This window comes from Mugil cephalus, chromosome 19 (genome assembly GCF_022458985.1).
Source record: "Mugil cephalus isolate CIBA_MC_2020 chromosome 19, CIBA_Mcephalus_1.1, whole genome shotgun sequence".
NCBI classification, from domain to species: Eukaryota; Metazoa; Chordata; class Actinopteri; order Mugiliformes; family Mugilidae; genus Mugil; species Mugil cephalus.
The window spans coordinates 19,165,091-19,192,560 of record NC_061788.1 but is presented as its reverse complement, the minus strand read 5'-3'; the positions used below and the strand labels follow the sequence as shown (position 1 = coordinate 19,192,560).

The 27,470-nt window shown below is 41.9% G+C and overlaps 1 protein-coding gene across 2 annotated transcripts in view; it reads left to right on the top strand.

Annotated features, from left to right (window-relative positions):
- The window catches only part of cacna1bb (calcium channel, voltage-dependent, N type, alpha 1B subunit, b), a 152,282-nt gene that overhangs the window by 78,852 nt on the left and 45,960 nt on the right, over positions 1–27,470 (top strand). For both annotated transcript variants that reach the window (XM_047569845.1, XM_047569844.1), the window contains exons 9-21: positions 3,196–3,299; positions 5,538–5,653; positions 5,755–5,844; positions 7,797–7,886; positions 10,329–10,550; positions 10,636–10,748; positions 10,873–10,985; positions 12,261–12,392; positions 22,327–22,399; positions 22,706–22,823; positions 23,653–23,720; positions 23,874–23,980; positions 26,517–26,579. In XM_047569845.1, the coding sequence (XP_047425801.1) occupies positions 3,196–3,299; positions 5,538–5,653; positions 5,755–5,844; positions 7,797–7,886; positions 10,329–10,550; positions 10,636–10,748; positions 10,873–10,985; positions 12,261–12,392; positions 22,327–22,399; positions 22,706–22,823; positions 23,653–23,720; positions 23,874–23,980; positions 26,517–26,579 (1,409 nt within the window). The remainder of the gene's footprint in view (positions 1–3,195; positions 3,300–5,537; positions 5,654–5,754; positions 5,845–7,796; positions 7,887–10,328; positions 10,551–10,635; positions 10,749–10,872; positions 10,986–12,260; positions 12,393–22,326; positions 22,400–22,705; positions 22,824–23,652; positions 23,721–23,873; positions 23,981–26,516; positions 26,580–27,470) is intronic.

Here is a 27,470-nt window from a genome sequence, read left to right as displayed (position 1 = left end):
GGGAATAGGCTGAGACAAATATTTAGAATGTCCAACTATGTTAAGTCTGACTGTTAATACATTGGCAATGCTTCTCTGAGCCAAAAGACCCGCCCACCACCTACATGCACAGCCAATAAAATTGTATCGTTACCATACAGGGCTGTAGAATGAAGTTGTGTGGAGCTGTGTTGTTTTCTGTGTAGTGCATAAGTCAGGTACCCGACCCACGTTTCTGCCAGTTAGATTCAACATGTTACGTGATGCACAGATGTAAGAATTGTTTTTACCAACTTTAATCTTCATTAACGGATATGAAATTAAGGAGAAGAGAGATGAAAGGATGCTCATGTAAGATTCATTAAAAAAAAGCTAAGGGTGGGGAGTAAGAGGAAGAGACACAAAACAAATATTGAGTGATGAGATGATGAGACAGTGACAAAATGCTGGAAATGTAGAAAGCGAACTGGTGCCGAGCAATACAGTGAAGCTTCCGTGCACCATTCATCTCAGGGTGTGGGCGGCTGCTCTCTGACAGCTGCTGTACATTTCTGTGCGTTCGTCTCACATTCTGGGGTGCATGATATAGATTTATATAGATTTCCACCCTGCTGATTCAGCCGCCAAGACCGTCCCATCGCAATTACAGCCGTGGCGAGGCTGCGTCACAACGCCAGCGTCTGCAAAATGTCAGTGTGCTTCACGCGGCTCATCGGTCTGCAGGTCCGTCCCCTGCCTACAGGCCGCCGCGTGGAATTACAGCCAGACGCGGGGGGTGCTGACTCCCAACGTCACCTGGGTGAAGACGAGCATAAATCTAAGCCCTGTTGTAGCTTAGTCACGACAAAAGTACACAACCATCGTGGGGGATTGCCAACACAATAAACATTCAGCTGTTGCTACAGAGGATTTAGAGTGAAATTGGATTATTCTGGATAAAAATTAAATCTGGAACTTTATCAGTCTTACAAAGTACCTTTTTGGCACACAACAGTGTTTTTATTTTAAGGACTTAAAGTTGATCATGGAAACATGTCATTCATCGACACCGAGCCACTTTATCATTGAGTCAAGTGTTTGGCCGTCTCATCCAACATGTTCAAGTAGTCTGAGAACTAAACTGAACTGTAAATATTAAAAACATAACAGTTGCTGAATTTATATATATATATAAAAAAAAAAACAACGTCATGCAACATTTGTTCACTTTTGTAACAATGCTAATATCTCTGTTAGTACCAGCTTTTGATGTGCTGGCCATTAAGTTAATTGAGCACTGTACTCTTGTTGAAGAGTTGAAAACACAATATCTGGGGTTACATAAAATCCAGGTCAGAGTTCATTCATAGCCATTAGTTCAGTCGGGAGCCGTTGTTCGGAGGTAAAGAGCAAAATGAATTGAAGCAGCAGGAGCTTGTGAAAATAAGGCGGTTAGACTCGAGACGCGACATTATAGAGTTGAGTCAAAGATGAAGGTAAATGGAGCTTGAGTGCTGAGTGCTGAGAGATTGTTCCTGTTCCTTCTGATAAAGTTCGGGGTTCATTTGTTATTTTCCGCCGTAGAAACAGACGGTGCTGCACAGACAGTTTGGCTCCAAACTGGCACGGCGGCGGCGCTGGTATCCCCCCTCGTGGCTCCGGACACAGAGACTGAAAACTGGCAGACGCAGTAGGGCCTAACTAAGACTTACCCAACCAAAGTTACGAGTCCCATCCAGAGCGCAACCATTCGAGGCGGCAAAGACAAAAACAAAACAGAAAATCCCCCAGCAGTGTGAGCTACACTGGGTCCAATCAGGCTTCCGTACATTTCTTCATGCAAACTGTGTGAGTGAACGTTGTGGGAGCAACTCCAATTGGAAGTAATTTTGTTGAAAGGCCGGAGCTTAGTGACGTCACCATCTCTAAGGTTCACCATACACATCTGTTCTAAAGCAGAAAGAGTCTGAAAAGTCTGAAAACTGTTGTAGCTCCTGAACTGAAATCTGTTTACAGGTTAAAAAGTTAAATTTCTGCTGACTGGAAAGAAGAAGAATTGTGTGAGAACAGATTCTTCTTATTGGACTTTCACGTAATGTAAAAAAAAAAAAGTAGCTCAAGTTTACGATTTCAGCTTTTTTCTTATAAGAAACTGAAATGGCCAAAATACACTGATACTTACTACAGATTTCACTGTTTAAATGAAAATAAATGTCATTCAATACACTATTGTAGACACCGTAGTACTCTCTAACTTTGTGTCATTAGTTTGTGTTTGTCCCTTTTCTTTAATTTGACTTGTGCACACAGCCACTTTTTCCAGTTTGGTTTAGAGCATGTGGCCTGGCCTCCACAGAGCCACGACCTCAACCCCCGTCCCAGCCTGAAGCCGTGTGAGTCAGAGGCTGGTGATCCACGTTCTGTGCGGTGTGCTAGCTAAAACTAGTGGGTGGTGTGCTTCTGCTTCCATCGGTGCTCATTGGCTGAGAAAATGCAACATGCGTGCACCGTGTGTGGAAGTGTCTTAATCTCTCCAGAGCCACGGCAGCAAGTTGAAACTGATAGTTTCACAGCTGTGTGTGGTAGCAGTGTATTTGTAATGGGTTCTGTTTTGCAGTGATAGAGGACCGAGCTATTTTCAAGTGTGACATTAGTCGGTGTGTTTGTGTTTTTTTTCTCACTGAGATGACAAAAGAGCCTTTTTTAATTGTTTTTTATTTTTAAATAAAAAAGTTGTCAATACTTTATAATGAGCCGAGCTGGTAGATGATTTTGTTCCGTCGTTCAAAGTGGTGGAGAATACATTTCTGTTTGCAGCTGTAGGTGAGGAAATGGGAAAACATCCATTCAGTCTGAGCTCAAGCTGCCCCACTTAAAACCAAACCTCTTAGCAACATTTACATTTTACTAAACAGACTTTTACAGGCAGGATATATAATAGGAACACATTAGCCATTAGCATTAATTATTTTAAAAGGTTATTATATATATATATATATTTGCATTGCTACTCTTTTTCTCTTTTATTTACCAGAACTCAGTAGAAAATGAAACGTCAAAAGAGAAGATGAATGCATATGTAAGGAGTATTCACCTGTAGACTTAGTTTGCACAGTACTGATGTATTTGATATAACTCTTGTCCTTGTGGCCCCACCAGCTCATTAAAAGCTCTGTGCCATATTTCTGCCAAAGATAATGTGTCTTCCTCCTGTGTTGTCTGTGTTTTTGTGTCCAGACCAACGATGTCGTAGGAAACACCTGGAACTGGCTCTACTTCATCCCTCTCATCATCATTGGATCCTTCTTCATGCTCAACCTTGTGCTTGGTGTCTTATCGGGGTGAGTCATCTCCTTTAATAAATACTTAAAAGATCACATTACATCTAATAAAGTCTGAATGTAAACCACATTTGACACAAGAACTCTATATATATATATATGTATGTATGTACACACACACACACACACACACACACACACACACACACACACACACACACATATATATATATTTAGTTTAAAAATGTATTTTTGTACTTTCTGACAAAGGACTCTGCATTTTCCTCCCCTTCACTTTACTTAAATATGTTTCATAGCAGGTATTCAACCATGCAAGAGAGCACAGTAAAACACCTGGTAAACATAATTAGTTCCGTGTTAATGAATAAAGGGAGAACTTTTTACCTTTGGAAACTCTGGTATTCATGTTCTGTTGAAATCTGCAAACTTTGAAGGCAACAAGCATGAAAGTACATGAGATGCTTGAGGAACAAAAATCAATGAATTCTGAATCCGTCTCTGTTGTGAATATTTAAGCAGGTTAACTGAACACACTCCTTTATGGGGTTCTGCTTGTGGCTCTTTCACTGGTTGCTTGAGTCAGACCCAGCATACTGTGTACGCTCTTGGACTTGACAAATAGTTGAATTGAGTAAACGAAGCGATTGTTCACCTCTCTATCATCACCTCACCTCTCCTTTTTGCCTCGATCCTCTCGTTGTCCGCCTGCCGTCCTCTTGTGTCCTGAAAAGCCGGCGCTCTGTGCCTTTAATCTTCCTGCTCCCGTGTGCGCCTGGACCTCACGTCTGTTCGTCTCATTGTGTCGGTGGTCACAAAGAGCCGTCTTTTCTCTGACATGACTCACAGCCCCTTGTCTCAACAAAACCTCAATGAAAGAAAACATGAGCGTTATCATTATCTGTAGGTCATAACAAACTCGCGTCTGAAGGAGAAGCATTTTTTATTCCAAGACAGGAAACGGGTTGCTCCTAGCCTCCTCGCAAATGTTATTGCAAACGGCTGCATCTCGAAAAATACTACACCTTACAGTTCATCGATAAGTCTATATGCATACGCTGTGGTCCTATGTCTGATACGTATCCAGTGGAAACCTTAAACTGCATTACGGTCTGTCATGCCAGTGTATCATATACTGTTTCCTCCCGTCCAGTATTTAGAACTATATTTTGACAGAACTTTGATTATGCCTGTGGCCTTTTACCTTGCTCTTATCGCATTAGGTGGCCAGCTGTTTTCTTAACTCTAACATTTGTGATTATCCAATTTAGAGGTGTGAAAAAATATCGATATGGCAATATATCGCAGTACTTTTTCATCCAATACAATATTGATTTTGAATGTCTTAATATTGATTTTAAAAGAAAAAGTCATGTTTTGGGCCGATTGTTAACGGCTTCCGCACCTCCGCTCCACAAGGTGTCGCTGGCGTTCCCCGCAGTGGTGAGCAAGGCAGTTGAAGAAGTGAACAGGACGTAGCATAGGCGAGCATGGCGGCGGCAAAACAAAGCTGAAACAAAGTCAAAATTCAAAACAGACAAAGTGGGCTTTGAGGCAGCAACTAATAAGATGGACCAAGAGTAGGCAGTTTGCAAATTGTGATCCAGTTAGACATTCAGGGAACATAACCAACTTGCTTAGTGCAGCCACTGAAATGTGTTGATCCGAAGCAAACTACAGTGGATGACACATTACTTAGGCAATAAGTATGCGTAGGCATTTTATTTTCATATCTGTTCAGGGAGTGTTCAAACAGTGACACACATTTTCTTTCAAGGAGAGAATTGTGAACTGTACTTTGACATTTAAGTGGCAAGAAACCTGATCCACAAGTGAAATAAACTGGAAGTTGTTAATTTGAATTAACATTTTTTTTGACTCAGTTTGTCCAGTGAATTTCCACTGTCTTTTGATGTACATATATACAACTTGTATTTTAAGCTGCATTTAAAGAATTGTCAGTTAACTGTGTATAATATTGTAATATATCGCAGTATCATAATATTGCAATAATGTATCGTATCGTGACTCAAGTATCATGATACGTATCGTATCATGTAGTCCCTTCCAATACCCACTCCTAATCGAATTCATGTTTCAACCTCTTTATCTGTGTTGCAGTGCCCCCCATTTGTCGCAGTAGATTCAGAATTTTGTTCACATTTATTTCTGCACAGCCAAGATGCAAAAACTTTAAGCTTTAAATCCAAATTCGCCTTGTGCAGAATGTGTTCCGTGAGTTCATTCTTTGAACTCTGTGTGAAATCTGTGTCTCAACAGAGAATTTGCCAAAGAGCGAGAGCGCGTGGAGAAGAGGCAGGAGTTCCTAAAGCTCCGAAGGCAGCAGCAGATTGAGAGAGAGCTCACCGGATACTTGGAGTGGATCTGCAAAGCAGGTTAGGCTCATCTCTGAAACCGTTTGTCTGTTGTGTTGTGAGAAGCCTGACGTATTGACAGTTGTTTTTCGCTCTCTCTCTCTTTCTCTCTCCGCCTGCAGAAGAGGTGCTGCTGGAGGAGGAGGATGAGATCGCAGAGGAGAAGTCTCCTCTGGATGGTGCGTGGTACAAGAGGAAGCAAAACCTTCCAGGTGAAAACAGGGCTGAGTATCTGTTGCCTGCTTTAGCACGGTCCTTCGGCTCAGGAGGCCGATGGTAAACCAGGCGCGGAGAGGAACGGCTCATCACTTCCATCTAAAGCACTGATAGGCTGCGTGTGAATCATTCCAAAACCATCAGTCATGAATGCGATCTGGTTTTGTTTTCTCTCTGGACGTGCTGTGCTCGCTTTCCATATACAAATGCTGAAGTGTAGGATGACTGGCAACATTACAGCGCTGACAGGAATCCAGCATCTCAATTCAGCAGCCAATAAATATTCTGGCACATAATGTCACAACTTGTCATTTGTACGGTTTAGTTTTTGTGCAGACGGAACAAGACAAACCGGGTTTGAATTGTTAATTAATAATTACTAGAGGTTTTGCTAGGCTTATTGTGTTACCTTGAGTCTAAACTTTTAATTCTAAGCTAAGCTAACCAGCTCTTAAGCATTAAGGATTAAATGCTAAACGCTTGTTTATTCTGTACCCAGGATTTACACAGTAACACATCCAGATTAAACAGCCAATTTAGCAATTTAGCAAAAAGTCTGTGAGCATATGTGATCCCGGAAGACGCTGTATTTTCTTTCAAGCAATTTCACTGAAAATTTCAATCATAACAGTAAGTATGAAAATGGGGCTCCCAAATGATAGGGCTCAAAAGTTCAAATTTTTATAAGATATTTTCTAATCGTTGTTCTTCAAACTTAGATGAAAAACGTCCTTGAGAAAGTTTGAACACTATAATTCAACAAATATAAACTGTATATAAATGTGAATGTGTCTTTACATAGAGGCTGGAGAATGTGCTGCCAACCTACAGCGAGCTCGATATCGCCATATGTTACATCATGGCTTCCACGCTTGACATTTTCTCAGATAGAGCAAACTGTCATTCTGTTCTTTCTGCGTCTATCTATCTTCCTCCCATAAGTCCATTGGGCCGGGCGCGACGGCAGGGGTTAAATCGTGGGATTTACAGTGATTGAATTTGTAAAGTAAATTCACTATATCACGCTCCTCTCGGCACGCACATACGTCCGCGCTGCAACGCATCTGCCAGTAAACGGACAACTAGCCCACTTCCATGGTAATGAATCCAGGAAAGCGACAGCAGCCGGCAGATATATTTTCTCAATTAGTTACAAATGGAGGATTAAATCGTTTGAGTCCGCAGCTGTGGAAGAAGCACTCTGAGCATAAAATGCCTGCGTGGCCTTGGTCAGATGAATGACAGGTAGGAGCGGCGGAGCAGAGTGTCACTCGGAGCCGATTGCCTCAGAAGACGTTATTTTGAAAGTCTTTTCGTGAAAGGTAACTGAGGGAATGGGCTCATGTTTTTGACAGGCAGGGTATTTCACTTTTAGACGAGATATGAGCAAACTTGAGGTAATTGCTGTATTTTCCTCTCTTCTTTAAAGTCTTTGAACCGTGACAGATCTATAGCTTCTCCCACAAATCCAAGGCGCTAACTGAAGGGGATTTAATTTCTCTTAATTTTAATCACCTTCGTTCTTTCTTCACTGCAAACATATCCATCTCGACGTGTGAGTTGCGTGGGGCTGTAGAGTTATTATTTCAAATCAAGTGAAAATCTCTCCTAATGCAATACTGAGCGGAGGTGCAGAGCGTCGATGTCTGTGAGCGAGACCGCCGCTCAGGTCACGTGACCGTCTCATTCATGTCATGCCAGCAGTTTTTCATTCCAAGGCTGACTTCAAGTGAGGAGGCAGAAACTCTGCAAATGAAAAAATGTGACTGACGCCTGATATTCATACTTTCCAATTAGCTCACTCTTCTGCCACACACACATCAAGTTTGTTTTTTTCCCATGATTTACTTTACATCACATCCATTAGTCTATGCGGTACAAGTCCTACAGTGTATTTTTAGCCGTGTATGTATTATTTTCCTCTCTGTCTGTGCTGTTTCCATTACAGTCCTGAAGCGAGGCAAAGTCAAGAAGGGTAAGAACGACCTGATCGGTGCCGAGGAGGGCGAGGATCCTTTCGCGGACATCTCCTCTGTTGGTAAATTTTACACCTTTTCATCCGCGGCCACCAGCGGGTCGCCTCTGACCTCGCACGCGCTGTCTGTTCAGAGGCGACCTTTACAATAACAGCCTCAGCGAGAGCTTGTCTTCTCCGGTGAACCGTCCGCGTCCGCTGACTCCCCGGCCTCCGTTTATCAGATTAGCGTGTCACGTCGCCTCAACGTCGTAAAACACGGAGCCGCAGATGTTAATAACGCACGCTGTGGAAGCACATCTGGATTCAGAGACCTAAAGCCGTTTCTCCTGGCTTCGAAATACATCACCTTGAGGGTAAAAGAGTCTAATTAACTTTTCTAATTAGTCTGTTAACTTAAAATAGCAGAGAGAGTGAGAATCACCAGCAGCATATTAGAATTATACTTTTTAATATTAATGGAGTTCATGGTCCCGCACAAAGACAACACATAATTGCTCGTCTGTGGGTTGGAAATAAGCATTAGCATGGTAATTGAAACCATTCTGTTGCCTTCAATTTTAAAACAACTTTTTTTTCCCCTACCGTCTTATCTAATGACTGTTTTCAATGAAATGAAGTGCCAAGGGAATAGATGTCAAATTCCACCTTTCATCTCTCTTGTTTTGCACATATTGGCTGCAGTTGTGCTGCAGAGCACCGAAGTATCAGGTACCCGCTTTTAATGAGCAGCTGCAGGTAAATGTCAGGGACCGTTGAGATGAATGTTATGCTTTTATTTCTATCCCATGGATGGGTACTGTGTTGTCAGGTTACGGTCAGGGTCAGGTACATTGCTCCATGTTTGTTAGGACGTGTAAAGTGGTGTAGATTCCTACCCAAATAAACTTTGGGTAGGAATGCATTGAGATCACATTTGAGAGATCTGATCTCTGACCACATTCGGAGGTGGTTTTTGTTGTCTTTCCGGTGGTAGCGTGAACGCAGTGTGTCCTGAGTCACACTAAAAGAACACCTATACTCAGCAGAGGTGCTGTTGCGAGGAGTTTTGCCTCATTCACTCATTGATTGATGCGGTCATATTGATTTATGCGGAGCCACAAGTGGTTAAGTTACGTATTTTCTCAGTTACTGATTATTTACCTTTATTACAGGAGATTGAGGTGTATTTGAAAACTTGTAAACCACCATTATTAGAAAAAAAAAGTGGTGACATGGTTCCTAGACCTTCTCAATCTACTTTTTCAGTTTATATTCTGAATCTGATCTTTTCTTTGACTGTTTCATGGGCACCTCTCCTTCTTGGAGACCAGCATTAACATGTAGCATTAAACCTAATGCCTCTTCTTTTTCTTCTGAATTTCAAAATTTCCCTCTTGGATCAAAGTTCCCTTTGTTGTCTAAAAACTAAGCCAGCGGGGCTTTTGCTTGAGTTTGCTTTCAGGTGCTTAATCACTCATCCAAATAACCTGCAGAATACTAATAAATAGTTGTTGTTCCCTGGTTATGTTTCCCACAGATGTCCCAAACAAAAGCCAAAACTCCCCACGAGTCATTTCAACATGTCATGACCCGGATGACCGAGAATTTTCACATCACAACACCAGATTTGTTTCCGAATCAATAACATGTTACCCTTCAAATGGAACGCCTGCGTTTGGGGCGTATTACGTAGGACATAGGAAGTCGTGTGCACAGAATACTTGTAAATCACGAGAGCGCTGCTGCTAGGCAACCGCTGCCTTCAAGAAGCCACTGAGGCTAACGGTTTAGCGAGCTAACAGCCAGGTAGCTTAATGCAGGAATGTGGTTGTTGGAAACATCAGCGTTTTCCTCAGACATATTATAAAATGACAAAGCAATCTAACTAAACTAAATTACTATTTATTAACGTTTTTTTTTTTAGCCATTTCTGAGGTTTTTTTTTCAGTTTTAGGGTGAAGACAGCACACTCGTCATTTGTGTGAAGCAATAAGGCCCAATGCACCGCAGCCTAAATATCCAATTACTGCATGAATGTAGCTGAAATGTCAGCATATGCCAATCACATCCTGTTAAAAATAGAAACGATAATCAAACCGGCTCAGACTAGTTGGTAGGAATCATCTATATTTTTTGACTGGAAGGGAAGGCAGGGAGTCTGAGGACCTGGTATAAATGCACCCGTCACTTTCCTCTGTGCAAAACTGCAACACGCTGTTCTTTTATGCAAGTTTTCCAGTCAAGACTCCTTTTATACATCTCTGATGAAATGTCTTGTGAGCGAGCACAACATCGAGTGCGATTTTAGCCGAGCTTTGCGATAGCGGCAGACATAATACATCTAACCACCTTGATGTAACTCTCATTTTATCTTTTTTTGAGTGGGGATGGAGCTTATCACAGTGGTGAGGAGAGGATAAGGAGGCCGCACGGTGATTCGCTCTGAAAACTGCGACGGCGGCGGAGAGTTAACCGCTGCTCACTGCATCATTTCCTCTCCCACCTTGTCGTCACTGCTTTCAGCTCCTCCCGGCTCTCCGTTTGGCCGGGCCAGCGTGAAAAGCAGCGGGAAGATGGACAGCTCCTCTTACTTCCGGCGTAAAGAGAAGAGGATCCGCTTCTTCATTCGCAGGATGGTGAAAGCTCAGAGCTTCTACTGGATTGTTCTGTGCCTGGTGGGCCTCAACACTCTCTGCGTGGCCATAGTTCACTACGACCAACCTGAGTGGCTAACGAGGGCTCTCTGTAGGTGTAAGAGACACAATAATCACTCTTATTAATGGAGACAGTCTTTCTAAGTGTTTTTTCTTGGTTTTGTTGCTCTGTCCAGACACAGCCGAGTTCGTGTTTCTGGGTTTGTTCCTGACTGAGATGACGCTGAAGATGTATGGACTGGGAGCAAGAAATTATTTCCACTCTTCTTTTAACTGCTTCGATTTTGGGGTGAGTTACTGTAGCATGTCGTTATGTGTCTGGATGAAAACCAGGTTCATGACAGCGGTTTGAAATTGGAAGACGCTAACCTCCCCCTCTGCTCTGCTCTGCTCTCCTCTCCTCTCCTCTCCAGGTGATCGTGGGAAGTATTTTTGAGGTGATCTGGGACATGATAAAGCCAGGAGCATCGTTTGGTATCAGTGTGTTGAGAGCCTTGAGGCTGCTCAGGATATTCAAAGTCACCAAGTGAGTGCAGTTATGAGAACACCACGAGACAGACAATTAGAGGATTCACATTCAGCTGCAGAACACTTTGTCTTTATTTGCACTTGGCAATTGCCAAGGCCTATGTGATATTCTTGGGTTCTATATCATCTTTTATAAATGTGTTCACCTTTACTCATCCTCCAGTCTGTATGGGAATGTTCACTCCTAATACACTGATAGTAAGGGTTAGGTGTTACACCTCGTTCTATAATCTGAATATTTAGATATTGTCTTCAGACAACAATTCAGCAGAACTTTTAATACTTTAAAGTTTATTTGAAGTTTACATTTGCCATACTGACTTAATGTTGGGCCTTAACTATGAGCTCAATAAAAAAGAATGCTGTATCAGGAGGATAGCTTTGACTGTGCAAGAGAACTACAAAGATATTGACAAACAGGATGAAAGAAAAGGAAAAAGGCTGCATAGCCTCCACCACTGAAAAAAACAACAACACAGAATCAGAATAATATAGCTGTTTAAATTGTGTAATACACTATCTTCTACATCTAACTTGACAAAAGAAGCTAAGTTCTGCTCTTGATAAGGCTCTACGACACAAGTAACAGTGAGTGAACTGCAGAGATGAAATATCTGGAGGCTTTTCTGTTTTTATAATAATAAAATAATGATGCATAAATGCATAATTATAGTTTTGACTGTTGAACTGTTGTGCTAAAGATTGACAGTCCCATAATAAGAAAATAAAACACCTAAAGCTCTGTATTTTCTTTGATCACCTTCATGAATTTATTCACCTGCGTGTGCGTTTGTGAACCTGCATAAACATTTCCATTCCCATACCAGCTGATGACGTTCATCACATGTGGGCTCCATGTTGAGTGTAACCAGTGCTGAATGAACTGACTGACATTCACACAAATCACAAATCTACTAGATACTAAATCTAGTCTGATGTCCCATGAGCTGCACTTCTTCTCAGGGCACTCGTAATTCTATTTCTATGAAATCCTGCTGTGGTTTCATGCTAGTGTTTTTTCTTTTCTTTTTCATTAGATTAGCCGTAATCCTGTGATTCACTGAAACCGCCAGCTGGAAACCTTGCCGCATCCATTTGTTTTACGCCACTTACACGTCTTTTTGCTTTTTGTCCCAGTCTCTCCTCCTCTGGTTTGGTTGTTTCTGTCTCATTCCTGTGTTATTTCCTCATCTTCATTTAAAAACATGTTATTTTGTGTTCCAGCATGTGTGAAAACAGTCATTTCTCCTCAATTTTCTTTTTCCGCCTCCAGATATTGGAACTCGCTGAGGAACCTCGTGGTTTCCCTCCTCAACTCCATGAAGTCTATCATCAGCTTGCTCTTCCTCCTCTTCCTCTTCATCGTGGTGTTTGCTTTGCTGGGCATGCAGCTCTTCGGAGGACAGTGAGTAATCTCCCCGACCTGCCCTGCCCCCCCCCCCCCCCTTTTTTTTCTCCTCTTCCAATCCGCAATTCATCGCACAAACAAAGTGCACACAGATGCTCTCTTCTTCTCCTGTATCTGTCTCCCCACCTGACCCCCCCCCCCCCCCCCCCCCCCTCTCTCTCTGTGTGTGTGATCCGTGGCCCGGCGTGGCAGTGGTGACAGACATGTTGACACAGCAGGTAGCTGGCAGATCAGCAGCGGCGAATGCAGCCCTTTGATATTACGCTCAGCGGGAGCTCCGTGTCTCCTAATGGCAGGAACAGCTCATGATTCTGGGCCGGCTGCAGTTAACCGAAGGCCTGGCGCCCGGCCCCCCGTCTGACTCCATGCACACACAGACGCTTTCCTTTCTGTCACCTCACGTCCTCTCACCTCGCTACTCAAACGCTGCTCAAGCCGCACAGTTTGACCATTTTGTTTTATTATTAGCCTTCTGTTAGACGGTGATATGGTTCCAACCGATGGTAGTGCAGCAAAGGCTGTTGGGAAAAAGTCAAGGGCGATAAGTGGCAATAATTCACGAACAAAATTATATGATAAATCCAGCCACTGCTTGGTTGCTTGTGGATGTTCATGCTCTGATGGTCTAGGTCAGTGGTTCCCAACCTTTTTTTTCCTTCGAGCCCGGAATTGAGAAATTATTTGATCAGCAATTTAACCACTTAATTCAGTTTTATTATATACAAAAAAACTGTAGATCATATTTTAACTTTAAATTGCAAAATTTACATACTAACATTTATCATTAGTTTTTATTCTTCTTCTCTTGTTTGCAGTTAGGACACATTCTCCTAGCTTTATAATTTACTCTCCATCTTTCCAACATTAGAGACTTTGATGAAAAAATGCTGCCTTAGATGATGCCGTCGGGAAAACTCCTAAATTCTAATTTCCAGTATCATATAATTCATATTACAGTTGAACTCGGAGGAGAAAAAATACGTTTTGGTATATTGTTTGCTGAACATTGAAATATGTGCAGCAGCTTTTTTTTTTAATTTTTATTTTGGGAGCTAGCAAGTTATCTGGAATGCAGCATCAGCTGCAGCTGGATCTCAACCAAACTTACCAAGACCCACCCCCACCCTACTTCTAATTGATATTAGTTTGGAGAGGGAAAGCTGCCTTACTCTCATTCCACTGGTAGACAAACTCAACTGACTGCCCCAACCTCACGATATCCCGCACTGATATTTTAGTGCTTTTTGTTGATGTTTGCCACGCAACGCCGAAGATCCAACGCAGTGCCGGAATACTTTTAGCCTTGCATCGTACACGCAGGGAGACACACACAGTACTGGTTAAAAACTGGTGAAACAGGTGAAAACTGATGGTGAGCTCAGATAGTCACTAGGTCAACTATTTCAGAGTGACAAGCGGAGCATGAACTGACTTTATGGACTGCCAAGTACTAGCTCATCTCGTGCCCACCAATGTCTGTTTGAGCACTGTGGATGTGTCATATATGAACTGTATCTGTGTGTTCCCTTGGTTGTCATATCAAAATTGAGATTTGGTCAACTTTGTCTAAAACTGCTACTACTCATTGATTCCGCGGTCGTAGTTCCTTCCTGTGTATACGGCCCTACTCAGTATTGGGTGCGGTTACATGGTACCAGATTTCGTTCATAAACGGTTGTCAAACTCAAATACAAAGTAGTAAGCAACCATGCTTAAATTTCAAACTGCCCTGCTCTGCTTTGTAAATCTACTGAAACTGGCACTTCCAGTCAATAACAATCATTTTCTGACTGTGGCACTATTGGAATACGTTACAATAATATCTGTGTTTATATATTTGTGCACATTTAAAAGGTTGGAATCAGCAGCTGGTCGACCCAGTTCATAGAAAGAACTGACCTCGCATGTTAAAGCTGGTGCTCTAATGCTAATTTCAGTCAAACGGACCCACACAGACAGCCCTCAGAAAAAACACATCTGGAAGTCTTTGAAGCAGCAGGCTGTTGCCATGGCGCCGAGCCATACGTGAGTCTGCGGCATCATTAACATCACATCAGTCTCTGCTGACGGACAAGTGTGAGATGAGTCTGACGTCCACATGGTGCTTCTAGCCAGCCGAGCACATCAGGCTGAGCACAGTACTCTCCAGCCAGGCTCATTCATGCTTGTATTAGTCACGAATGATTTATAAATGCACCCAAGGTGTCAAATAACGAGCATAGTAATGAAACACTTAAAAATAGACGCTCTCCAATCAAATGATGTAAGAACCAAAGAAAACACAGTCGTTCCTCAGACAGATGAGTTTAATTACTTAATACAAAGGTTTTCGACCCTATTTAGAGGATTAAATTGCTCTTCGGGAAGAAGAAAAAATGCTTTTGTTTCGTCCTGATTTTATTTTTGGCTCAGAGATTATGTCCCCGCTCTCAAAACACTCAAAAGTAATCTCCTGGTAGAACTGTGAGAATTGGAAGATAAACAGCTTGAGGCAGGGGGCCGTCTTCCTGCGGGGACTCGCAGGACACCAGTTAGTGTTGGGAAAAGTATTTGATAAGCTCAGTGGAAATATGCAGGATTTACTATAATAGAATAATGACTTTTAGCCTGTGTTGCTTTAGAGCTTTAAGTTTTACAGCTACGCACCTTTTTCGTTGATTGCCAGCCTTGTCGGACACGGGAGAGCTGACATTTTATCATTTTCAGCTAAGACCTTATATGCTCTGCAGGCTTTCAGACACACATAAAAAAAATAAAGTAGTTTAGTCTGAAACCCTACAGTTTACCTCTGCTTAGACATTACAACTTTTCAGGTGTTACTGAGAATTTAAAATCAAAAAAGAGTGAAAACTTGAGAGATTTATCTGTGATAAAAATAAATGGTACTGATTTAAGGACAATTTTGAGCTACTCGTCTTTTTCAGTTTTTCCATTTTCTCCATTTTAATAGTGTTTTATAATTCCTGTCCACCACAGTTAAGAAGAAAATGTTTCACTTTGTACAGCACTGCACTTTACTGTTTTTTAAAGATAAAGATGGTTAATATAATGAGGTTTCAAACTAAAACATTTAACGTTTAAGATTCAACCAGTTTCCGAAACCATTTGGTTTCTTACATTTTACAAAAAGCAGTGCGAGTAGTCGGTCACATTTCAGGTGTTTATCGGCTTTATCGCTATTATCGCTTTAATCTCCGCACATGGTTTCATTTCAATAAATGATCAAATTATTCCTGACCAAAAAGACGAAAGAAGAATAAAATCTCAAAACCGAAAAAAGCTGACATTTGTTTTCAGGTCATTTAACGCTGTTATTTAATTTTTTATTTCCATACAATATGTAGTTGATTAGGTAGGATTTTTCATTCAGCATTTGAGGGTATTTTATACACTGCTGTACTGGTACATTACTTACAGTAAGTTAATGATCTAAATCGTATTTCTAGCATTGGCAATTTCCATCACTCCCTGTAGTTCCATCCATTTTGACTGTGCTACCTCAGAATTAGTCTTCTCAGGTAATAATTGCCTAAACAGGTTGGGTATCACTTTGACCAGTGAGTTATGATGCTGTTACCTTAAAACCTGAATACAGATATATGGAAACATTAAAGATTTTAGAACTAGAATTAGAACATAACATGATATTCAACTGCTTACATTTCTAAAATACAATAAAATGCTGCTGAGCATTGTTAATGACCATTAGAACTGCAGAGTAAATCTTTCGGTAGTTGACTTTCACTCACATCATCTTAGTAATAATGAAAAAACCTGTGAGAGCAGGTGCCTCTCTTCCCTTTCGCACCCAACCCTCCCCTCTTATATATTGAAGCTACTTTCTTATCTCCTCATAACGCTGCACAATGTCACGTGTGTACTGATTCATGTCACAGTGTGCGTCTCCCCGCTCCCCCTCTTCCAATATCAGGCAGCTGTTATCTTCAGTCCACATGCGTGTGTGTTCAGAGGCGTGCTGCCTCCCCATATACAATGTAAACCCGGCTCCCGCTGCCGTCAGAATTAGACATAGGGGAGCGAGTGCACATGCTTGCAGGGAGTTTGAACTCGTGTGACACTTGTTTCCAGGATTGATTTAATGAAGTCTCTGTGGATGACGCGTGGAAGCCAAGCGGCACGCCTTCACTCGCTATTATCAGAGTAAACAGAGGTCCACACACACACACACACACACACACACACACACACACACAGGCGCAGCTGCAAACCGCTGCCACCACTTGCTGCACTGTGTCCACTAATCCTTAAGAAACGAGAGGAGGAAACGGAGCGGCGTGTACAAAAGAGGAATCGGGGGGTGGGAAGCGGGCAGGGAAGGAGGCGAAGGAAAGCGATTGAGGGCTGAGCGGTGGGTGGAGAGAAGTGCGGCTGATGGAGGACGCAGTAATGAGACGGAGGCGGACAAAGGTGGAAGGACAGGAGTGCGGGAGAAAAGGCTTATTGAATTTGCCCCTACTCTTCTCCACAACCCCCTCTGATCTTCCTCATGTGGAGTCGATACCAGACCGATACGTGCTGGATGGTTGTGCCTGCTCGACGTTCAGTTACGCTCATTCACTCCACAGTCAAACGTCTGCGTTGTACACCCAACCATTACCTCCATCCGCTGACCCATCTGATTACGCCCATTCAGACGAGACAGCTGACAGGTCTTTCCACCTGTTAGACCGAACCTGCAGTGATTTGCTTCCATTCAGCTTTAAGAGTAGTAATGAGGTCCTCCACTGATGATGGGCTGTAAGACCTGGCTTTGCTGTTCCGTTCCATCCCAAAGGTGTCCGTTGTATTTGAGGTCGGAGCTCCTTGCAGGACATTTCTTCATGAGTCAAGGCAGAACTAGATCTTTCCCACACTGTTTCACAAACTTGGAAATAACATAGATGTGGGATAGACTTTTTATTATTCTAAAATATCTGTCTATATCTATCTGCCTTACAACATAGTTAGAATAAATTACACACATACACGTATTGTTGGATTGGTGCTAAGAAGAGGGAGAAACCAGCTGTCATATGTGCAGACAGTCACTGGTGTAACGATGGGCGCCACATGCTCTCCTAATTTTTTCAGTTTGTCCTCCCTTCCTTCAGTGGTTCTCGAACACATATTTTTTTCCTCTTATTCTTCAGACTGGCTTTGGAATTAGATGGTTGTTAATAGCACAAGACATTATATTCATTTTGCAAAGACGAATTTGCATTTGCATAGCGTTTTCAATTCAAAATTATAATATTTGGAGCCTTGAAAGCGTTTTTTTGTGTCAGTGGAGTGGAACCTTGTTATATAATTCCTAAGCTCTACCGTGCATATTTTTGACTGAATGAATGTCTTGCAGGGATTTTTGTGGTATTCAAGTTCTGTTATTCAGACCTGCTTTCATACTGTACATCTCCTTCATATTTGATGTGTTTTATAGTATTTATGTAGCATTTATGAGAAAAACATGCACACCAATATCAGTACTAGTGGTACTTATTGTTGTATTATTATTATTATTATGTATATGGGACATATAGATTTATGCCAGCAGTGAATATGTGTACCACACAAACAGGCGCCAGCAAAGGTAAAATACGGTGGTTATATATGTGCTTACATTAGCTAAAGAGCTTACCTGGGTTTGATGTGTCTCCCTGTGGAGACTCTGCATCAGTTACACAAGCTGACGTCGACAGTACCTCTACTACGTCTTGTGTAGTGGCTCAGAGCTGAACAGCACCCAAGAGCCTGATCACCACTGACTGTATTTAATTCCTTCATTACAGAAATCAAAAGTCTGAACTTTTTATTGCTTTCGAATTAAAACCGTTTCAATTTTCCTGTCACTTGGCTGAAGTCAGGCCAGTGTAGGTAGTAGTCAGACACCAGGATAACTTCTTATCCTGGTGTCTGACTACTACCTACACAACACAAGCATTAGCATAAAAACCAGATCAGAACTGAGATACTCAACTCCATGTGAACGCACCCATCTTTCAGGTCGGTTTATTTCTTTAATTTTTAAACACCACTACTCTCCTTTAGACTAACCTCCAGTTTTGATGTGCGCTCAGCAAGAAGCCAGCAATGGTGTAATAATGATTACAAGTAAATGGTCTTTTACTTACAGACTCACCGCTCAAACAGGAAAGTAATCTTTATCTTATGACTATTCCTATGAGGCACTGACTGCTGCTTCCTCTGTTATGAAACAGCCGATGCTCCATAGCTCATCGAATAGTGTCTTAAGAAACTCCATTAACTTTGCAATAAAAGGCTGATGAATATGAAATACATCAAAAGTGATGAAGGGCTGTGATATGCTGGATTGCAGCACGGCCAGCATGACATTACATAGTGTCTCACACGTTTTACGGGACACCCAACTAAATGTTCACGTTTCTAGTAGTCAGCAAGTCTTGTAAACTATTAAATGCTTTAATCACAGGCTTGTCAAGGACGCACGGACAGAAAATCTTTTAGTAGTGACACACATAAAAAAGTGTGCACGAAGAGCCTGGATGGCGGTGTAATACATCCATTAGGACGAATAATGTCGCTAATATACAGTATGTAAATGATAAGGTTTCCATTTTAAGGTAAATGTGAAACAACTGAATACTGTATCAGACTAAAGTAAACTTTGGTTTCACAATCATGTTACATACACTGATCAGCCACAGTATTATCACCACCTGTGCCTTGTGCCTCCAAAACAGCCGTGGCTCATTAGAGAGTGGACATGGGTCTTCTGAGGGCGTCCTGTGGTGTCTGGAAACAGAATGTTGTTAGTGGGGGCCTTTGGGTCCTGTGGGTTGAGGGGAGGGGCCTCTGTGGATCATCCCACAGACACTTGATCAGTTTGGGATCTAGTGAATTTGGAGGCCAGGTCAACACCTTGTGCTGTTCTTCATGTTTTTTGAGTTGTTCCTCAAAAACTGTTTTTATGTGTGTGGGTCTGTGTCAGGGTGGGGGTGTCTGGTCTGGTCTATGTGGGGGGTATGGGTCTAAGTAACATCCGCATGAATGCCAGGTCCAACTGTTTCCCAGCAGAACGTTGAATTGTCACTTCTCCTGTCAGTGGTTTTAATGTTGTGGCTGATCGGTGTATAAGAAGAACATTTGAACTGAGTTGAGTGTGAAAAGCAAATCATACCATCATATCTCTGTCTTTTTGGCTTGTCACTACACATCGATTGATTTCACAGCTTTTGTTGGCTTTTGAACACAGGTACCTTGTGCGTTTCCCCCCCAGCTTCCCTCTTCTATCCAACCCCGAATATTTCTTGCGCCTGCCTTTTCATTTTAAGATTGAGTTAAAATGACGACAAATAGCAGCGCTGGCTGTTCTCAGTTGAATGACAAACCCATCTTTATGCATCTCTGTGTCATTCTCTCATTGTCTTCTTTAGTTTCAAGACCACGGATACAGGTTTTGGCAGGTTTGTTGGGTCATTTGGGGGCTTTCTGCAAAGATTCAGATTCTTTGTATAGAACGTGTGCATGTCTGATGACACTAGGTATGATAGTATGCTAGACCCTAATGTCAACATTAATGAAAAATCACAAGATAACACAAAATAACCCTGAAATCATATATGTTTGCTAATTTATAGATAGTCATTGATCACATTCATCCATTGGTCTTTGGATCATTGAGACTGTTACTGACTCTCTAGTACTCAAAGAATAGTTTTAGAAGTTGTGTGAAGTTGTGTACAACAAGAGCTGCACTAACAATAGAGTAGCGATCATTTAAAGTTATATGGACTAACACTTCCTTCATTTACAGTATCCTATGCTGTTTAGTTGTGTTCTCTGTCATTATCTTAACCCATGTTGAACTTTCCGTTAAGGTGTGCTGTGTGTTGAGCCCAAAACAGACTGACACTGTATGATGCATGTCAAGATGATCATCTGTACCATCATTTATATGAACCTGCTTCTTTTTAGGTGATGAAGTATGGCCATCACATACAAGCGGCAATTTTACTTTGCCGCTAGACATGACTAGCTTATTGTCATACGGCACTTGTTCTGTGGTTTTATACAAATACGACAAGCAGAAATTCTCACTTCAATGAAGATCATTTAAAAAGAAAAAAAAAGCTCTTCTGATGAGAAATTACTCCATTTTCACCTTATTTGTCTTATATTAGATAGATTCACATGGCATGTGTACTTGCTGATGTGCTGCATCGCCGTGTCTACCATTTGTGCATACAGCAAATGTCACATGATGCAGCCCTGAGGACAGAAGCAGTGTGTTTTGGACTTGGAAGTTGTAGCCGTGGCTCCCTGGTGACTAGTGTTTCCTGCTGTTGCATGTTTCGCTCCCTGTTCTTGTGTCCCACCCGCCACAATGAAAGCAAAAGAACCCTCTTCATCTATGAGTGCCCTTGTCTCTTCTCAAAGCAGTGCAGAAAACTAAAAACCCACACTTGTACTTGTGTTGTACCTCTGTCTTTGTGAGGACGGATGACAGTAGCAGACGTTTTTGGAAACGTGGATAGTGTTTCACAGGCTATGGAAGAAGTTAGATGTTTAATTTGTATGGTTAAAGCTGGGGTCTTCAAAGTTTTTCAGGTCAAGGACCCCAAACTGATGAGGAACCCCTTACCTGTTATATGTGTTCTATGTTAACCTCGGCCTAGTGCTATTTATAAATATATATTATTATTATTACCATATTGTATTCAATATTCAAATTAAAATATATATATATGTAAAATATAATGTTAATGTGTATTTAAAGAAATTTTAATTTGTTGGGGAAAACTTTAAAAAAAATATATATGTATATAAAAAATGTCTAATCAACCAAAGATTTTGTGACCTCCCCTGCAGTACCTTTGTTGATCCCCTAGGGGTCACAGACCCCCTCTATATTGATTAACAATTGTCTTAATTGTGTGGATTTTGCCATCTGTCTGGTGACAGAATTCACTTGGTACCTGTACTTTGAATACATCGGTAGTTACATCTACTCGTGTGAATATGCAAATATGTGTTTAAATAAGCACGTAGATGAAACAATCTGCCCCGTCTAATAACAGAATATTGGTGATCTCCACACTGCCTCCTTTCCACTGACACGCAAGCAGAAAACAAGTCTGTGTGGTTTCCAGCATCATAGATATATTCAGAGAGCCCGAGGCAGTGCAGCTTTGCTGACACCCTACTGAATATATACATTTCACGACTTCTTTTACAAAGTGTCAGCAGAGTGTCGTCATGCAGCTCTTTAGCCAGAAGCCAGAAAGCAAATTATACAAGATGACAAGATGACGGAGGCATTCAGTCAAAACAGCCATTGCAAACATGACGGTAATAGTAAAAACAAAAAACAAACAAAAAACTTAAAAGTCTCAGAGATAAATGACTCAGTCACCCCCGTTCAGAATCGGTACAAAGAAAGAACTGAAAGCCAATTTTCTGTGATGTTGACAGCTTAGATGGCCGGAACTTCTTAACACACAAAGCGACGTGGATGTGATTGCATTAGGCTGCTATCACACGCAATTACACATGTCAAGCGAGACCCCAGGAAATATGTTTGTGAATGTCCTCACAAGTATAGAAGTACAAATATTTGTGGGTGTGTGTGCGTGTCTGTGTGGTGGGGGATGCATTGTAGATCGACTGTAGACAACAAAGGTTTCCCAGAGAAGGAGAAAAAGAAGAAGTGGTGCGGGTGTAAATGTGTCTGCTCTTAAACCGTCATGTTTCTCGGGATCAGAAACATGTACTGTACATGTGCCGTTGCTTCAATAGTTCGTCACCAAGCTTTCGACGTAATTAATCCAAGTGTTTTCCCTGAGCTACAGGCAGAACCCATTAAGACCTGACTGGAAGCTAATTCTTAACGTGTTCCTTTTTTCTTTTCTTTTTTTTCTTTCTAACGCCGCTGTTGCGATTCTGATCCTTTTAGGTTTAACTTTGAAGATGAGACCCCCACGACAAACTTTGATACCTTTCCAGCCGCCATCCTCACTGTGTTCCAGGTAACACACACACACACACACGCACATACCTGAACACTCACACTGAATAACACAACCGAATAAATGAGAGAATGTGGACATTAATGGAAAAAGAACGTTCGTTATCAGTCATTTTAATTAGAGGGAACGACTGGTCTGTGTACCTCCTGCGCCCTAATGTGCTCACTGATAATCCTTCAATTAGTCTGCGCTCATAACCCTTAACTCCGTGAAGTCATTTTGTTCTACACTATGTGAGATCTGCGCGGAGCTTTTACTACCTGTTGTGGTCCCCGAGTGTCACTCTGGCTCTTTTGCGTTCCTCAGATCTTGACTGGTGAGGACTGGAACGCTGTGATGTACCACGGCATTGAGTCTCAGGGAGGCGTTCGACGCGGCATGTTCTCCTCCATCTACTTCATCGTCCTCACGCTGTTTGGAAACTGTATCCTCTGTCGCATGAGCGCAGTGTGTTGCGTCGAAAGGAACAAATGTGGAAGTGGTTTCTGGCTGAAAATAGTCAGGATTCGTGCAACTGCTGCATTTCATCTGGACAAAAAAATAATGTCCATCACAGGCACACTAGAAATGAACATTATTAATGAATGATAATTAATTTTGACAATTATTATAATCACACCTTAAATACTCAGAATTCAGTTGGAAGTAGTAAATTGGTTTACATATAACACAGACCTGGGACATCTAGTAGAAATTAGAATGATGAACTGGCTGCATAGAGCGTGAATGTGGTTGTGGCAGTCTTAAGATATATGAGGTACAGTAGCTTTAGGCATGAGGCGTGAGGTACCAAACATTTTCAACTGGTTCATTATTTTATATCTGTTTTGTACTGTATTTGCCTAATTTTCACAGGACTTCAAATATGGTGAAAACAGTCTAACAGAACATTTTAGCTCCTTGCAAAAATCTGTATGAGAAACCATTTAGAACTGTGTATATGTACACATGATGATGTATTAATACTATAATGTAGAATATCTGTACTATTGGTACCTGGTGTGTCCAAACTTTTGGCTGGTAGTGTATCTGTAGATCCTTTAAATATTGAGAAAGGAGCGATGTAGAGTGTAGAAAGTTACCCTGACACTCACAAAAATAGGCATTGGAAAGATATTTAAACCCAAGCCTGAGGTAGAGAGACTAAAATATCATAAGCTGCTCCTTGTTTTGGGAAAAACACAATGCATATTTTATATATTCTTTTGTTTTTCTATTCATAAAACTGTATTTTCTCCTGAGTTGTTATTCAGACACACTCCTGAATGTATTCTTGGCTATCGCTGTTGATAACCTGGCGAATGCTCAAGAACTGACTAAGGTAGGAAGAGTCAGACCTTCGTAATGTTGTATTTTCTGACATGGAGCAATTCAAAGGTTTCCTCTCCATGTTGCATACTATACATGCCCAACCAGTCTAGAGCGTAGACTGTTTTAACGCTGTGTTTTATGTCTTGGCTCACCTTGGATGAAGGATGAAGAGGAGCAGGAGGAGGCAGCCAATAAGAAGCTGGCCCTGCAGAAGGCTCTGGAGGTGAAAGAAGTCAGCCCGATGTCAGCAGCCAACATTTCAATCGCTGCGTAAGTTTTCAAGCCCCTGGTTCCTCAAACAGCAGCCCTCTTCTCCTCACGCTGGAAAGAAACGTCCCTTTGTCATTCAGCGTGTTGCTCTTCTTTGTGTTCTTCCCTCTCAGTCTGAAATGTGTCTGTGTGCATAGGTGCCGTGTTTGATCTGTGTACGGTCTGGATTTTTCCTCATCCACTCCCATTATGAGAGTGCTCCTGTGGTGTTGCCTTGTTTATTGCATCCCGCTGTTGACCTTCTTCAATAGTATAGGCAATTAAGGAAGCTACAGTCAACAACGTGTGCGAGTCTGCATTTCCACCAGCGTTTTTTTACACAGCCAGTTCCTACAGTGTAGATATTTTTAGGAATAAAGTGCATCTATTTACTTGTTAACGCCAAACTTCACAGACAGGAAATGTAATGTACAGGGAGGAGGGAAACACAGTTGTGGGACATCACAGATACTGCATAGGACATATTGCCCAATGAGACAATGCACATTATGCTAATGAGAGCAAGATACTTCTCTCTGTATTTGATAGTATGTCAGGTTCATGTATACCAGAGCTGAAAAGGGGAGCAACTGACCATGAAAAATTTCCAATTGGAAATTAAACTCTGAAAAGAAAGCTTTATGGTCCAAAAACAAAGTGATGATGCCATGGGCAGATGTTGCATATCTCTATTTTTGATGTAAATAGGTAGAAATATAATAGCTACACATCCTTCTCCCAATACCAAACCCTTACCTAAAGAAGGCAAAATCTGTGTCTGCTCTCAGTCCTTTTTCTTCTTCGGGTATACAAGAAGAAGGCATACCAATGGTAATACATGTTTACCATTTGTACATTTTCCTCTGATTTAACGGCCCCAGCGCCAACCCTGGGATCTGGACTGAGGCCTGATCAAAGCTGACCGACGTGTCATTTCTCTCAGTTGCTCTCTAAGGTCCAAGCGGTTAGGTTTTACTGACGACTGTCCCGACGTGGCGCCACATGACATGGTTCATGAACCATGTCATGAACTGCATTTTAAGATGAACAGTCCCTCCATGACACCCACAGGTTTCTTGGAGTGTGGTTGTGAAGCAGTCCTCTTGGCAGCTCACCTGTGACAGCAACAGCCCATCACTGAAAGTGGTCACACCTTCAATTATTTAGGACTTGGTATGATTTCAATGTACAAATGTAGCTGCAAATGTAGCTGCTGTGCGACCTTTTTGTACTAGGCTGTAAACGTTTCTATTATATTTAATTCTAGCAGGGAATATGGGAGTTCACTCACTTTTGGAGCTAGCCTCACTTGGTCATTCAGAGACATGCTGTTTTTGGCTTTTTTGAGCCAAAGTGGACTCATGAGAAACATGCCAACTATGGCAACAGACTGCTTTAACCCTGGCTGTGCTCTGATATTAAACAGAAAGGCTCTGCCCCATGTTAAAACCAGTTCCAGCCGAATACAAAATCTGAAAAATTGGTCACACGCAAGTGCGACAAGCGAGCTGTACCTCACACAACACAAAGAAGTAACCAATGGCAGTTTCGCGGGTCGGCAGCTTAACATCTGGAGCTCTGCTCCAGTGGGGGACACCCGAGGAAAGGAGGAATCAGGAAGTTTAGAGATCACTCAGGCTAGTAGTGTGAAGGAACTGAAAGAATTACACACAAAAGGGAACAGGGGCGCAGCACTGACTGACAGGTCCCTGTTAACAAGGAAATTAATTTCACCTCGCACCGTTTTTTTTTTTTTTTTTTTTTTAGAGGCTGATTGAACTGTGCCAAGAGAACGCTGGTGTGAAACTGTTGCTATTATGTAAAGTTTAAAATGTGCCATTCGCCTCGATACCGATCCGTTCTGTTTGCGTTGAACAAAAACAAAAATGCAGGCGCACAGAATGGCTTTCATTCGATGTCTGCGGAATATTACCGCAGAGGCCTTTCATTCGTTTGACAAAATGATCATCTTTGATTCCCACTGGCTCCTTAATTGCCATTCTCCTCTGGAAGAGTGAGGTCAGTTAGACAGTGGAAAATGATCAGTGCTGTAAATCACTGGTTAGCTAACTTCCCAACCTCTCCTCCTTTAGCTCTTGCTGCTGTTATCATGTGATCCTATGCGTTATATGCTCAGAATATTTGAATAGTCTGGTAACACTCTAGTGAGTGAGCTCATACGTAACTGCTTTTATTTTAAATGAACTGTTTTATGTGCATTTGGTGTGCTGTTCCGGAGATACTCAGGGTTTCATCACAAAATGACCTTAAGCATCAAAAGAGGGAAAAAAATGAATCTCAATCAGAAGTGATCAAAATACACGTAAAATGCTCGTAAAGTCTAACTTTGTTCTATTGTTATTTTGGAATGAAACCCTGGTCAGTTTTGAGTTACTGCTGACAAACATGCTTTCGTTGCTGTTGTGTTATCGAAGTAGCCGCACAGATTAGCCGTTTACTGTAAAGCAGGAGGGGACAGGTGGACACATGGACAGTCCGCCTGTCCCCTTCGCATCTGTGTCTCATTTTTTCCTTTGTTTTTGTTCTGCATGTACAGTTTTGTAAAGCAAAATCGAGATGCACTCTCTCGCAGGTCGTCCATCAGCAGCATTCAGTCACCGTGAGTTATCACTCTGTTACAATATTCCCCTCGTCTCCTCTCCTTTTTATTCCCCTTTTCCTCTTCGCTCCTCTTCACTCATTGCCGGCTCTCCTTGCATCCCCTTCCCTTTAATGTTTTATTTTTTTCTTTGTACGATCTCCTCTGTGATTCCTCATCCCCCCCCCCACTTCTGTTCCTATTCTTGCTTCCTCTTCCTTTCTCCACTCCTCTCTTCCCCTCTTCCGTGGACCTGCATAAACACAGTTATAGTCCGTCATCCCTTCAGTGCTGGTAAAGTGAAAAATATTCATGAGTCTTACTTAACCAGAAAGTGCCTCGCATAGCAGAAAAACATGATTACACGTGGATGTAGTTATGCTTCCCTCCAGCCTCAACTAACCATTGTAAACTTTGTTGATGGCCGCAGCTCGTCTGCGTCGGTGCCTTCAGTAATTCATTTTCTGCTGTGCTCTCTAATGCGAACGTCTTGTCTATAGCGTTTCGTTTCTCTGAGCGTTGCCATCACGACAGACGAATGTTTCCAGTCTGCTGGTTATTGTAGACCCCAGGACATCACTTAAAGAGACAATATGAGCCGAGGCAAAAAATAAAATGCAACCAGCAGCTGTCCCTCTGCCCGGTGGTCTGCTGTCTCAGTTGATTACAGTACAGAAGGAAGGACAGATAACTTAGTTACATCTCGCCTCTTCTTTATTACGAGAATTCCACCTCTTGTGTGTTTTTCAGTGTTTTAATATAATTCATATCACAAAATAACACACGTGTCCCCTGAGTGTCTCTCTCTTTCTTCCTTTCTGCAACCACGCAAACGCTACCTGTGTGTCTGTACTTCACCTGTCTGTCGATGCCTGTCCTATGTCCTCCGTGTTGTCTGTGTCTTCTGTGTGT